Below are 15,950 nucleotides of genomic sequence, written 5' to 3'. Positions count from 1 at the left end.
CCGTCCAATCAGTGTCTGGCCAATATGACATCACATAGGTCTCTGGTTTCCTCCTTTCTTTGTGACGAGCAAGAAGAGCTGAGAAGGTGCTGATGGAGGCTGTGAACACTGAGAGGGTGACATGGACGGTGACTTCCATAGACGATGGAGATACCTCTGGGGCAGGTAGGAACAGGTAGGCTACTGGCTTCTGCTTACAGCACAGAGGGAAATCTCCCTGAACAGTGTATCTGGCTTGGCCAGCTCTCCTCCCATCCTGCTCTAGCTATAGTAGGGCACTCTGGGTGTATTACCGCACACAGTGTAGGTTGTGTGAGCCTGTTCTCTAGGCACTCTGTGCCCTGCTGAGGCATCATGGAGTAGCTGCATACATTCTCCCAGAGTGCACTGATACATACACTAAAACAAGAAACATAGTACTGGCCAGACTCGGCAAGCTCCAAGATCCTGCTAGTCCAGTGTCCTGTGCCCAACTGTCCAAAACCAGGTGCTCCAGAGGAAAGTGTAAGAACCCCAAAGCAGTAGATGAAGGGTAATCTGTTCCTCTCCCTCCCCACAAAGGTTAGATTCTAACCTTTAATTGTTGGAGATTGTGCTTCAGGATTTAATCCAATGTGTTATATTCCTCCCAATATCTCTTTTTGCATTAACTCTTATAAATCTGGATAGTCTCATTATCCATCTAAATGTCCAGTCCTTTTTGGATTTTTGCTAAATTTTTGTCCTTAATGATTTCCAGTGGCAAGGAGTTCCACAGACTATGTGTTTTGATGGACAGTATTTTCTTTACTGGTTTTTGAATTTGCCACCTTTTGATTTACTCAAATGACCCCTTGTCCTTGTGCTGTGAGAAAGGGAGAACAGAAGCTCCTGATCCAACTTCACTAGATCATTAATTACTTTATAGATTTGTATCATGTCCCCTTTTATTCATCTCTTCTCTAAAGTAATAATCCCAATCTTTTCAATCTCTCTTCATATGATAGTTTCCCCAGGCCTCTTGAGTATTCCCAATGCCTTTCTCTACACTCCTTCAAATTCTGCCATATCCAGGTGAGGCTGCACCCTGGAATATATAAAGGCATTAGACTCCAGTCCATGCCTTATGCGTCCCAGCACCTGGTTTGCTGTTTTGACTGCAGCTGCACACTGAGCTGCTGCACCGGCACCTGGGTCACTTTCTGAGCTGGTAGAGCCCTGTAGAGTGTATGAGTAGTTCTGATGTTCCCCTCCAATGTGCATTACTTTGCATGTATCTACACTGAACGTGGGCAGACACTTGTCCCCACATGGTGCACGGTTGTGAGTAAGAAGCTGTGCCCAGTGTGGTGGGGTGTGTCACTGGAGGACGAGGGGTAAAGTTTGGCCAGGATCTACCAAGAGGCCCTGCTGACAGTTTGCACTGGGGCAGCGCAGCTAACACCTGCAGCATGGACTGCACAGACTGGCTCTGTGTATGACAGCAGAGATGTATTTAGTGAGTATTTAAACTGTGCTTTGCAAACCAGCAACTAAGAAGTCAGTATCATTGCTCATTTCACTAGTGCTGCCGGGGCAGTCAATACGCCACAGGTGCACGTAGGAGGAAGCCAGCCGGCCAGCATTGTCCGAGAGCTTAGCCTTTCCAGCTGCACACCCCCGTCTATCTGCAGGACCTATCCATCAGACCTGGGCCATCCACCAGCAAGGAAAAGCTTTCTAAGTTCTAAAGCCATCCAGACAAGAGCCTCCCTCTGAGTGTGACGGCGATGGGGACACCTTGCCAGAGAAGTCAGCCTGCTGCAAAGGGTGAGGCCTTTGAAAACAATTCTCCTCCCGTGTAATTCTAATATAGTCACTTCCTGTGGGCACAGTGGATTTGAATGAGGAATAGGGGGTGCCTGTCTGAGGCTCATAAACTCCCTGTGGCTGGTATCAGCGTTCTTCAGTGGTGGGGAATGCCAGGGAGCCTGAGTGCCCAAGTAGCCATAGGAGAGCAAGGTGCACTGGAAGATTTTAACATCAGAAGAGAACATAATCATTAAATTGTGCTTTATTCCTACTCTGAATGTGTCTTGCTCCAGCTTCCAGCCCTGAGATTTGTTCTGCCTTTGTCTGCTAGGGTAAAGAGGCCTGTGCTATCAGAAATCTCCTCCCCATGTAAGTACTTATAGACCGTGGTCAAGTCACTGCTCAACCTGTCTCTCACTCTAAGGCATGTTTCCCAGACCTTGAAAGGTTCTCATAGCTCTTTGCCTAATACTTGCCAATTTATCAGTATCCTTATGGAAGTGCAGGCCCAGAACTGGATACAGTATCCAGCAATGGTCTCACGAAACCTGTATATATAGGTAATATATAGTCCTGCCTGATATCCCCTTGCTAACACAGCCAAGGATCACATGTACTCTCCTAGCACAGCATTGCCCTGGGAGTTCATTTCAGCGGGTTTCTACCATGACCCGTAAGTCCTTGTCAGAGGCCCTGCTTTCCAGTCCCCCGCTGGTACGTGTGACCTCCATTCTTTGTTTCCAGCTCTGCAGCTGATGGCAGTGTGGGAGGGGACTGGGCCGTGATTTTGCTTTTACCTCCCTCTCTCCCAGCTCCCCAGACTCATTCTTTCCCATCGGACTGGCTCTTCAAGGCAATTGTCCATGTGGATCCACACAGTCAGGGTGAACGCTCGCACAACAGGCAAGGTCAGAATCCCTAAAAACAGCATCCTTTGGGGCCACTCATCCAGGCTTTCAAACACACAAACGGACCCCAAACATCCTATATGCCCTCCTACTCTGCGAATGCTTCCCCAAGACTCGGGGGGAAGGGAGCAGGGTCATAATTACTCCGGTGAGGAATCATTTTTATTCTTTGAGAACTGTCCCATAGATTCCCATGCTGGGCAATGGGCAAGCAGTCTTGGGCCTCTAGGAGCACTAGCTACAAAGCACCTGTGCCTTGGGCATCAGCTTGAGAGAGTCGCACTGCGTAAGGGGGGTGTAGCACTGCAAAGTGTGGCTTTGTGTACATCAGTGAGGGAGCCAATGTGGAGGCTTTGGCCCTAGCTTAGTGTGCACTGATCTCCCCAGGTGGCTGAACAGCAGCCAGGTGAGAACAACTGAGGTACAGTCCGATTCATTTGTACCACTTGGGAGCGACTGAACTGGCCTCACCCCTCCATGTCACAAAGGGATGAGGCCCTTGCAGATACATTTGGTCCCACATACAACGTAACTGAAGCGCTGCAGGCAGGCCCAGCCTCCCTGGGCGTGAGGCTTTTGAGAAACACCAAGGGGCTAATGACCGGAAAGAGCCCAGGTAGCTGAAGCAAAGGGCTGCCACTCAGGAGCTCTGGATTCAATTCTGGCTCTGCCACAGATGTCCTGTGTGCCTCAGTTACCCATGGCAACACAGGAGCCAGTCTGTCTACCATCACTCCTCTCCCCACGCCTCACATCGATCTTGGCTGCAGAACTGTGGTCGCAGGAAACCAGGGGCTGAAAGGGATCCGCAGGAGAGCAGGACACTGCATGCTCTCCTCACCATCCTTGTCCTTTCAGTCGCCACCTCTGTGGGGTTGCAGATTATTTGAGGAAGGTGCATGCAGTGGGGGATGGATGAACATACAGATGGGCCCCTATGAACAGCCTCTACAGGGCCTCCATGTGTGTGACGTGGGCCTGCTGCCTGAGCAGTGCTGAGACATCTAGGCACATGCCTCAGTTCCTGGGGAGAAGCCGGGACACTGGTGCCTTCCAAGGGCCCCAGGCTAAACAGACCAGAAGGACAGCCAGAGGGAAATTCAACACATGTAATGCATACGTGGTCTGGGTCACTCAGATCACTGTCCCTCAGGGCACAGGCGCTGCTGGTCCCCTCCAGCCACTACATTCTCCCCCCACCCAGAGGTGGAGTCAAGACTCTTCTTCCCAGTTTGTCTCAGTCATTCTTTAAGTCCTAGGCAATTCCAGGCCTCTGGGGTGCAGACAGGGCCGAGACAGCTGGTGGGGAGGGGCTGCTCTTTTTGTGATGGGTGTGGGTGTATATCTTTGGGGGGATCAGTAGTTTCAGAACAATTACTGGTCTGTGGGGATAACTGGCTTTGGGGAGATTAATTTGTGGGGGATAAATGGCTTTGTGGGTGAGGGATGGTCTGTGTGGGCTCACTGGTTCTGGGAGAATGGCTGGCTTTGGGGAGATGTAGGGTGTCTCTGGGGGTTCGTAGGGTGGTTCAGGGGGTATGTAAGGTGGCTCCAAGGGGGCAACTGGCTCAGGGGGTATGTAGGGTGGCTCTGGAGGTATGTAGGGTGGCTTCAGGGGGGCAACTAACTCAGGGGGTATGTAGGGTGGCTGCAGGGGGACGACTGGCTCGGGGGGTACATAGGGTGGCTCTGAAGGTATGTAGGGTGGCTCCAGGGGGGCGACTGGCTCTTGCAGGACAGGGAGAAGGACAGGTGCAAGTTTGGTGGCAGCAGCAGGAGACTGGAGGGGCACGATCTGTGGTGGCAGTATCTCTTCAGGCGTCGTCTTCTCCTCAGGCTCCAGGAACCCAGTGTTTGCCAGGATCCACTCCAGAAAGGGCTGGGTAGAGGTGTATAGGCCCAGCTTGTAGGCCTGGGCACAGTCTTGGCCCCAGCTGGTGATGCCAATCACGTAATATCGGGATGTGACCTCATCTTTGCACATTAATGGTCCCCCACTGTCCCCCTGCAGAAAGAGGAAAGGAGTGTTACTGAGGGCTTGTGACCTTCTCCAACTCCTTAGGACCAGCTGCAGCCCCTCAAGCCCACGCAGCCCTGATATCTACAGAGCTCAGCTCTCCCCCGGCCCCGTGCTCATTTCTGGGGGAGTGGGTGTTACTTGGGGGGCAGGGCCTGTGTACCTGGCAGCGGTTGCTGGCTGGGGACAGGCTGGTGATGCCCAAGAAGGGCAGGGGGAGAGGGGCTAGAGCTGGGGTGGGGGCTGTGCAGTGAGAGGGCTCCAGCCTGCATACCTGGCAGCTGTCGACGCCTCCTTGCTCGTACCCTGCACACAGGTTGTTGCTGGCGATGGCCCCGTTGTACCAGCGGCTGCTGTTACAGGTTGTGATGTCAATGAGCTGCACCTTGGCCTCCTGCAAGATGTCAGCTGTCTCCACAGCTACAGAGAAGAAGGTTTCAGCTCTGTCCCTGTTCATCCAGCCCGGATCCCGCTCTCAGCTCTGCCCCTCCCTTGTGTGCCCTTGCACCCCCTCCCCTCCCTGGCGTCGTGTCTCAATGCCCCGGCACAGGCCAGTTCTGGCTCCAGGAGTTCTCCCCATGGGCCCCAGGAACTGTCATTCTGACTCCTGTTCCAGCATGGAACCACAGAAAATCAGGGTTGGAAGGGATCTCAGGAGGTCATCTAGTCCAACCCCTGCTCAAAGCAGGACCAATTCCCAACTAAATCATCCCAGCCAGGGCTTTGTCAAGCCAGATCTTAAAAACCTCTAAGGAAGGAGATTCCACCACCTCCCTAGGGAACCCATTCCAGTGCTTCACCACACTCCTAGTGAAATAGTGTTTCCTAATATCCAACCTAGACCTCCCCTACTGCAACTTGAGACCATCACTCCTTGTTCTGTCATCTGCCACCACTGAGAACAGTCTAGATCCATCCTCTTTGGAACCCCCTTTCAAGTAGTTGAAAGCAGCTATCAAATCCCCCCTCATTCTTCTCTTCTGCAGACTAAACAATCCCAGTTCCCTCAGCCTCTCGTCATAAGTCATGTGCCCCAGACCCCTAATCATTTTTGTTGCCCTCCCCTGGACTCTCTCCAATTTTTCCACATCCTTCTTGTCTTGTGCATCCAAAAACTGGACACAGTACTCCAGATGAGGCCTCACTAATCTCAAATAACGGAGAATGATCACGTCCCTTGATCTGCCGGCAATGCTGCTACTTATACAACCCAAAATGCCATTGGCCTTCTTGGCAACAAGCGCACACTGTCGACTCATATCCAGCTTCTCGTCCACTGTAACCCCTGGGTCCTTTTCTGCAGAACTGCTTCCTAGCCATTCGGTCCCTAGTCTGTAACAGTGAATGGGATTCTTCCATCCTAAGTGCAGGACTCTGCACTTGTCCTTGTTGAACCTCATCAGGTTTCTTTTGGCCCAATCCTCTAATTTGTCTAGGTCCCTCTGTATCCTAGCGCTACCCTCCAGTGTATCTACCACTCCTCCCAGTTTAGTGTCATCTGCAAACTTGCTGAGGGTGCAGTCCACTCCATCCTCCAGATCATTAATGAAGATGTTGAACAAAACCAGCCCCAGGACCAACCCCTGGGGCACTCTGCTTGATTCCAGCTGCCAACTAGACATGGAGCCGTTGATCACTGCCTGTTGAGCCCGACGATCTAGCCATCTTTCTATCCACTTTATAGTCCATTCATCCAGCCCATACTTCTTTAACTTGCCAGCAAGAATACTGTGGGAGACCGTATCAAAAGCTTTGCTAAAGTTAAGGAATAACACATCCACTGCTTTCCCCTCATCCACAGACCCAGTTATCTCCTCATAGAAGGCGATCAGGTTGGTCAGGCATGACTTGCCCTTGGTGGATCCATGCTGACTGTTCCTGATCACTTTCCTCTCCTCTAAGTGCTTCAGAATTGATTCCTTGAGGACCTGCTCCATGATTTTTCCACGGACTGAGGTGAGGCTGACTGGCCTGTAGTTCCCCAGATCCTCCTTCTTCCCTTTTTTTAAAGATGGGAACTACATTAGGGTCCAAAGGCAATGGCTGCGGGGGAAGGGGTGGCAGCCTAGGCCCCTCTCAACCACTGTCCTATTCCCCCTCCCATTGCCATGAGTAACTGTCAAGTCATCACTAGTCGGTCACCCCAGGGATGGCACGCCTCCCAGCCACGGCACCCAACAAGGCCAGAGCCGACTGGCCACCAAGACCCACACAGGGCACCTGGGGATTTTAGTGATTGTTTCCATCTCTTTCTCCCCACGGCAGTTGGGGTGAGGCGAAGACGTGACTCTAACTCTTGAGGCTGCTGTGAGATCTGTGCTCATTTGCCTCTCCTCACTAATGGGCCACAACACCTCATCCCAGCTGCCCAGAAAGCCTGGCTTCTGCTTCACAGGCTTTCTCCGTGTGGCTGACAGCGCATAGGAGTCATGGACACGTGCTCTCGGTGGTATCCGGCACCAGTTCTATGGAGGACCTTGAAGATTAACCCTGAGACCATGAGATGGGCTGGGCCCACCAAGGTAGCCATGCCGTGAGCATAGCATGAGGCAGAGGTGTGTGCATACGTGCATGGTGCCTGATGCATGCTGGACTGAGGCTGAGTGCGTGTAGCTCTGTACAACGAGTGGTGAGAGCCCAGCCTGGCTCACAGAGCCTGGAGCACCACAGCCAGGTTGGTTTGGTGTAGCTGAATTGGAGCATGTTTGTGGCCACGGCTGGCCTTGTGTCCAGACTGAATGAGGCGGACAAAGGATGCTGGCTACTGTGATGCTGTGTGAGTAGCTCCCATCCATGGAGGGCTCCAAGCCCTCTGCCTGCCAGCTTGGCCCTGCTTTGCCCAGCTCTGGCTTCAGCCTCCTCTCTGTTGCTCTCTGGCCTGGACAGGGGTTGTTGTGAATGTGGGTACAGAGCTTTATGGGACAGCGCCAGGGCAGCAGGACAGTTACTCATCACCACTGTTTGTGAGTGTGCTCACCGGCAGCAGCGGAGCTATTCTCTGACTTTCCATCACCCCCTGCTAGGTCTCCAAGGCAGGTCAATGGGCCATGGTCCAGGTGTTAAATCCCATTGGCAGATGAAGCCGAAAGTGCTGTCTGAGCAGGAGGCGGCCATCCACCAGTGCTCCCGGCACTGTGTCCACTGCAGGTAGGGCCTCACTGGGCCATGGGCCATGCAGCCATTAAGCAGAAAAGACAGAAAGTCCCTGCCTCAGGAGTTTAACGCTGTTATTGCTATTTATGTGAACGGTGGGAGTGCCTATGCATGCCAGACCCGGGTGGCGCTGCCAGGTGCTGTTCAAATGCAGACCAATGAGCCAGTCCCTGCCCCAGGAGCTCCCCCTCTAAGACCAAAAGACAACAGGTGGCTTCAGGGAGAGCAGTGAGACAACGCTGGTCAGCAGGACGAGCCAAGGGGCCAGCTCCCCCGCTGCCTAGCTGATGCTGAGGGTTTGCAGGCCTCCTGGCAGAAGAGAGATTTGATCTGCTGTCAACTGGCAGGGCAGGAGGGTTGAAGGGAAAAGGGGAACTAGAGAAGGTAACAATTGTGTTTCACACTAAGCAGTACTCCTGGCAGGTCAGCCTCCCAACAACCTATCCTCTGCTGGCTGACAGGTTTCTCTGTCCCAGTCATTCTTCTGAATCCCTCCATGACTTATATGTCTCCCCTCTAAGGCAAGAGACAGTCCCAGTCTCTCTTCACAGATCTGCTAGTTCTTGGCCCGTCTCTGAATTTCCCTCCCTCCCAACCCAGTGACCAGTATAGCACAGTTCCAGGAGGAGGGCACTAACAGTCCAGTTACGTGCTATCCCATACCTTATGCACCCAAACAGCCCCTTTGTGGCTGCGGTGGCTGCTGCACATTGAGCAGAAGTTTCACTGGGCTGCAGGGCTCTGTGGTTACAGTTAGGTTAGAACCCAGCAAGGCGTGAGCTGGTCCAGTTAGCCCTTCCACCATGCAGCGACCAGCACTGACTTCCATCTGCCTTCGTGCTGCCCATGCCCAGCTGGCTCCGGTCCCTCTGATGGGCCTCACCATCTTCTCTGGAACTGACTGTGTCAGCGGCAAGACCTGTCCCTTGCTGCACAGCCCCCTTTCCAGAACCTGCCCCAGTCCTGGTACAGCTCCCTGCTGCTCGCCTTCAGCCAGGATGAAAGATGACCATTTAGTTGTGCTTGTCTCTTAGCCAGTTTCTCATCCAAGACAGCACTCAGCCTCTCCCCCCAGGACTGGCTGACTTTCCCTAACACTCTTTCCAGAGGACCCCATCAAAGGCCTCTGGAAAGTCCAAAGAAATCAGCTGGTTCCTCATTATCCATTATTTTAGTGTCACACAGAAAGCATGTTAATAGCCTGGAGAGGTGCGCTTTGCTATGTAGAACCTGCAGGCGAGAAAGCAGAGACACTGGGGAAAGCAGCTAATGCTCTATGGGCAGGTTAATGCCACTGAAGAGCCAGGGGTTGGAGCTGCAGCTGCCAGATGCAGGGAGGAGGCAGCCCTGGCTGGGTAGGGACTGGTGCAGAGGATGGCACAGTGCCTCCTCACCTTCCCCACCCCTAGTAAACAGACTTGTGGTGTCTGGTCAGTAGATGAGAAGTGGGACTACGGGGAGTAGCTTAGGTCAGGTCCTATATGGCAATTTCAGTAATGACCTACAGCAGGGAAGCAAACATGAACTTCAAGAACTAGGCAGAAGATACTCAATTCCCACGGACTCCAATAGGGCCAGGCCTTCACCTGCACTGGAAGCAGTTGCAAATACTAGTGTAGAAGGGAGGGGGAGGGGAAGAGCAGCCAGTGACAGGGAGAGGAGGAGAGGAGTGAACGGGGTGAAGACTCAGGAGGAAGGGGCGGGGTGGGGCGAGACCTTGGGGGACGAGACAGGGCAAGGTGAGACCTGGGAGGAACTGCAGGGCAGGGGTGGGTCTTAGGGGGGACAAGGCAGGGCTGGAGTGGGGCCTCAGGGGAAGGGACAGAGCTTCCGGCACTACTGCTGGAGTGTCTGTGTTTTATCTATTAGAAAGTTGGCCACCCTAGTGTCTGTCTGCCAGCCACATGGTTTTAGGGTTACCTTACGTCCGGATTATCCCAGACATGTCCGGATTTGGGGGGTTTAAATAGCCATCCGGGAGGACTTTGTAAAAATCTAAAAAGCTCTGGGATTTCCCTCCCAATGCAGAGCGCGGCGCAGCTGACAGGGCGGCCTGGCCGGATTGAGTCGCTTGGATCGGGGCCTCCAGCAGCCAGACCCCGTCCCCTGCTTCCCGCTCCCCCGCAGCCTACCACAACACACACAACAGGGACAGAAGTTACACCCGTAACTGGCACATCACTCGGTGCTCGCTTTGTGAAGAGCAGCACCCTGCTAGCTTTTCTTCAGGCTCCCTTAGAAGGAGCTGTCACGTGTTCAGTCAGTCCACTGGCTAATTCTGCTCCAGCCTGCAAAGGCCACTGAGCAGTGCCGACAGAACTGCTCTCTCACATGGGACCAAGTTCCCAAAAGTCACCATTGGAGAGGGCTCCAGTCACCATGTGGACAGTAGCTCAGAAACAACAACCCCAAATCTCTTCTCCAAACCCTCTGCCTCGGGTTTCTCACAGGTTCCAGTAGCCCTTCGCCATGGCTCCATTGGGCCATTCTGTCCTTTGGCACATTCCCTGCCTGCAGGGCCGTCTCTCGGCGTTGTGGGGCCCGAGGCAGAAGTGATCGATTCATCTTTCTGGGACCGACCATGGTGGCCAATCGCACCAGCCCACAGGGCCCCACAAAGCGTGGGACCCAGAGCGGTCGCCCCGATTTGCCCTATCCAAGAGATGGCTCTGCCTGCCTGAGCTTCTTGTTCCCAGACAGGCTGTTTAACCTGGCCCCCAACTGACCAACACTATCCTCTCCAGCCAGCTCCTCCCTGAGCAGTGGGACACCCCTGACAGACAAGGGGGTAGAAAAGGGATTTTCTAACTCTGGCCACCCCAACCACAGTCACAGCCCAGCTCCTTTCATATAGGTTCTTTGTGCGGCCTGTTAAGACGCTAACAGCACCTGCTGGCGTCCCTTGGCAGATGACTGTGCCCAGTGCAGACTCCTGACCAGCCAGCAGCTTGTCTGACTCCTGGCGTGTTAGAGGCTCAGTAGGATTTGGTACTGCAGGATGGTATGGTACAGGAACCCCCTGGTGTCACTGCCATGCAAATTCACCCTGATGGATAAATTGACCATGAACGATAACACCCCCCACCAATAACGGCTGCAGCTGCATGCCACTGCCCAGCACTGTGTCACCTACACCTGTGCAGAGCAGGTGACAAGTATTCTCAGCCCAGCATTCACCATTCGCACCACTGGGGTAGCTGGCCAGCAACAGCTCAGGTACCGTGCCAGGCAGCACCTGTCTCTCTGTCCACACAAGAGGAGTAAGTGAGCCTCATCCAAGGGGCTACTGGCAGTATGGGGCAGGAGGGACATGCAATGCATTTTCCAACCCCTGTGTGTGCCCCCATTCATAACTGCAATGCATGCATGTGGCCATGAGGGTATCTGCATGTGTGGTGCCCGCACATGTATTTGCATGTGCATCCCCATGCAACTAGCTGAGTGTACGTGTCCCCGTGTGTGGCTGATCTAGGGCAGCCCAGCAGTAAGGGCTGGGTCTGTCTCACTCCTAGACCCCCCCCCGAGGTAAGAAGGTGGCACCCGCGCATACAGCCCCTCACTGTTCTGGGTGGTGGTGCCCCAACCACTGACGTAGCAGGGGGAGAAGGTGGTGACAGCCATGTGTGCGCTGGGCAGGCAAGCCGGCTGTGTGAGGTCATCAAAGGTCACAGGACGGTCAAGCTGGATGAGGGCGATGTCATTTGTCTCCTTGCGTGGATTGTACTCCTGGTGCAGCACAGCCCTGTGCACTGAACGGATCTGCGCTAAGGCTGACAGGTGGGAGAGCTCTGAGATGCCAATCACAATCCTCCACCGAGCCAGAAGCCTAGACATGCACATACAGCTGGGTTAGTGCACAGACCTGGGCACCACAAACTCCTAACACCCACCATACATCACACATACAGCTGGGTTAGTGCACAGACCTGGGCACCACAAACTCCTAACACGCGCTGTACATCACACACACACAGCTGATTAGTGCATAGACCTGGGCACCACAAACTCCTAACACCCATCGTACATCACACACACACAGCTGGGTTAGTGCACAGACCTGGGCACCACAAACTCCTAACAGGCGCTGTACATCACACACACATACAGCTGGGTTAGTGCACAGACCTGGGCATCACAAACTCCTAACACGCGCTGTACATCACACACACACAGCTGGTTAGTGCATAGACCTGGGCACCACAAACTCCTAACAGGCGCTGTACATCACACACACATACAGCTGGGTTAGTGCACAGACCTGGGCGCCACAAACTCCTAACACCCACCATACATCACACATACAGCTGGGTTAGTGCACAGACCTGGGCACCACAAACTCCTAACAGGCGCTGTACATCACACACACACAGCTGGGTTAGTGCACAGACCTGGGCACCACAAACTCCTAACACCCACCATACATCACACATACAGCTGGGTTAGTGCACAGACCTGGGCACCACAAACTCCTAACACGCGCTGTACATCACACACACAGCTGGGTTAGTGCACAGACCTGGGCACCACAAACTCCTAACACGCGCTGTACATCACACACACACAGCTGATTAGTGCATAGACCTGGGCACCACAAACTCCTAACACGCGCTGTACATCACACATACAGCTGGGTTAGTGCACAGACCTGGGCACCACAAACTCCTAACACGCGCTGTACATCACACACACACACAGCTGGTTAGTGCATAGACCTGGGCACCACAAACTCCTAACACCCATCGTACATCACACACACACAGCTGGGTTAGTGCACAGACCTGGGCACCACAAACTCCTAACAGGCGCTGTACATCACACACACACAGCTGGGTTAGTGCACAGACCTGGGCACCACAAACTCCTAACACCCACCATACATCACACATACAGCTGGGTTAGTGCACAGACCTGGGCACCACAAACTCCTAACACGCGCTGTACATCACACACACACACAGCTGATTAGTGCATAGACCTGGGCACCACAAACTCCTAACACGCGCTGTACATCACACACACAGCTGGGTTAGTGCACAGACCTGGGCACCACAAACTCCTAACAGGCGCTGTACATCACACACACACACAGCTGGTTAGTGCATAGACCTGGGCACCACAAACTCCTAACACGCGCTGTACATCACACACACACAGCTGGGTTAGTGCATAGACCTGGGCACCACAAACTCCTAATACGCGCTGTACATCACACACACACAGCTGATTAGTGCATAGACCTGGGCACCACAAACTCCTAACACGCGCTGTACATCACACATACAGCTGGGTTAGTGCACAGACCTGGGCACCACAAACTCCTAACAGGCGCTGTACATCACACACACACAGCTGATTAGTGCATAGACCTGGGCACCACAAACTCCTAACACCCACCGTACATCACACACACAGCTGGTTAGTGCATAGACCTGGGCACCACAAACTCCTAACACGCGCTGTACATCACACACACACACAGCTGGGTTAGTGCACAGACCTGGGCACCACAAACTCCTAACACACGCTGTACATCACACACACACAGCTGGTTAGTGCATAGACCTGGGCACCACAAACTCCTAACACGCGCTGTACATCACACACACAGCTGGTTAGTGCACAGACCTGGGCACCACAAACTCCTAACACGCGCCGTACATCACTCACACAGCTGGTTAGTGCACAGACCTAGGCACCACAAACTCCTAACACGCGCCGTACATCACACACACACAGCTGGGTTAGTGCACAGACCTGGGCACCACAAACTCCTAACACGCGCTGTACATCACACACACAGCTGGTTAGTGCACAGACCTGGGCACCACAAACTCCTAACACCCACCGTACATCACACATACAGCTAGTTAGTGCACAGACCTGGGCACCACAAACTCCTAACACCCATCGTACATCACACACACACAGCTGGGTTAGTGCACAGACCTGGGCACCACAAACTCCTAACACACGCTGTACATCACACACACACAGCTGGGTAGTGCACAGACCTGGGCACCACAAACTCCTAACACGCGCTGTACATCACACACGCACAGCTGGTTAGTGCATAGACCTGGGCACCACAAACTCCTAACACCCACCGTACATCACACACACAGCTGGTTAGTGCATAGACCTGGGCACCACAAACTCCTAACAGGCGCTGTACATCACACACACACACAGCTGGGTTAGTGCACAGACCTGGGCACCACAAACTCCTAACACGCGCTGTACATCACACACACAGCTGGTTAGTGCACAGACCTGGGCACCACAAACTCCTAACACCCATCGTACATCACACACACACAGCTGGGTTAGTGCACAGACCTGGGCACCACAAACTCCTAACACCCATCGTACATCACACACACACAGCTGGGTTAGTGCACAGACCTGGGCACCACAAACTCCTAACACGCGCCGTACATCACTCACACAGCTGGTTAGTGCACAGACCTAGGCACCACAAACTCCTAACACGCGCCGTACATCACACACACACAGCTGGGTTAGTGCACAGACCTGGGCACCACAAACTCCTAACACGCGCTGTACATCACACACACAGCTGGTTAGTGCACAGACCTGGGCACCACAAACTCCTAACGCGCTGTACATCACACACACACAGCTGGTTAGTGCATAGACCTGGGCACCACAAACTCCTAACACGCGCTGTACATCACACACACAGCTGGGTTAGTGCACAGACCTGGGCACCACAAACTCCTAACATCCATCGTACATCACACACACACACAGCTGGTTAGTGCATAGACCCAGGCCTATGGATTCCTAACACCCACCGTACGTCATACACACAGCTGAACTAGTGCACAGACCCGTGCACCACAAACTCCTAACACCCATCGTACGTCACACACACTGCTGGTTAGTGCACAGACCCAGGCCTATGGATTCCTAACACCCATCGTACGTCACACACATAGCTGGTTAGTGCACAGACCCGGGCACCACAAACTCCTAACACCCATCGTACGTCTCACACACAGCTGGTTAGTGCACAGACCCGGGCACCACAAACTCCTAACACCCATCGTACGTCACACACGCTGCTGGTTAGTGCACAGACCCAGGCCTATGGATTACTAACACCCAGCGTACGTCACACACACAGCTGGTTAGTGCATAGACCAGGCCTATGGATTCCTAACACCCATCGTACGTCACACACACATATCTGGCTTAGTTCACAGACCCAGGCACCACAAACTCCTAACACCCACCATATGTCACACACACAGAGCTGGGTTAGTGCACAGACCCGGGCACCACAAACTCCTAACACCCACCATACGTCACACACACATACACAGCTAGGTTAGTGCACAGACCTGGGCACCACTATCTTCTAACACCCACCGTACGTCTCACACACACAGCTGGTTAGTACACAGACCCAGGCCTATGGATTCCTAACACCCATCGTACATCATACACACTGTGACAATGCGGTTCTGGTGGGACCCAACTGAGAGTGCCAATTCAGGACCAATTGCAGTTACAGCCCTAGGCTGGGGTTTTTCCACCTCTAAGGCAAACCAAATCAGCCAGACAGAGAGGACTTTGATTTCACCCCACTGGCTAACCACAAGTCACACAAGCAATTTCGTTAGACACTCCAGTTTCCCAGTATGACCACCAGTGCCACTCGTCCTAGGGATGAACGGTTATGAAAACCAACACCCCAGTAAAAGAAAAAGGTTCTCTCGATCCCAAAGGACCAAGCCCCAGACCCAGGTCAATATACACATCAGATCTTACCCACAAATCACGCTGTTGCCAATCCTCTAGAATCTAAAATCTAAAGGTTTATTCATAAAATGAAAAAGATAGAGATGAGAGCTAGAGTTGGTTAAATGGAATCAATTCCATACAGTGATGGCAAAGTTCTTAGTTCAGGCTTGTAGCAGTGATGGAGTAAACTGCAGGTTCAAATCAAGTCTCTGGAGTACATCCCCCACTGGGATAGGTCATCAGTCCTTTGTGTAGAGCTTCCGTTTGTAGCAAAGTCCCTCCAGAGGTAGAAAGCAGGATTGAAGACAAGATGGAGATGAGGCATCAGCCTTATA

General features: G+C 53.2%; 1 protein-coding gene across 1 annotated transcript in view; it reads right to left on the bottom strand.

Annotated features, from left to right (window-relative positions):
* Window positions 1-3,368: 3,368 nt before the first annotated feature.
* Window positions 3,369-15,950, bottom strand: part of LOC115645396 (acrosin-like) — a 46,376-nt gene continuing 33,794 nt past the window's right edge. Inside the window, exons 3-6 of the mRNA XM_030549996.1 lie at window positions 11,409-11,674; window positions 4,970-5,115; window positions 4,144-4,683; window positions 3,369-3,473 (exon numbers count right to left, since the gene is read on the bottom strand). Coding sequence (XP_030405856.1) covers window positions 3,369-3,473; window positions 4,144-4,683; window positions 4,970-5,115; window positions 11,409-11,674 — 1,057 coding nt within the window. The remainder of the gene's footprint in view (window positions 3,474-4,143; window positions 4,684-4,969; window positions 5,116-11,408; window positions 11,675-15,950) is intronic.

The sequence above is a fragment of the Gopherus evgoodei genome, chromosome 1 (assembly GCF_007399415.2).
Source record: "Gopherus evgoodei ecotype Sinaloan lineage chromosome 1, rGopEvg1_v1.p, whole genome shotgun sequence".
Taxonomy (NCBI): Eukaryota; Metazoa; Chordata; order Testudines; family Testudinidae; genus Gopherus; species Gopherus evgoodei.
Note: the sequence above shows the minus strand (reverse complement) of the source record. Positions and strands in the feature narration are given on the sequence as shown.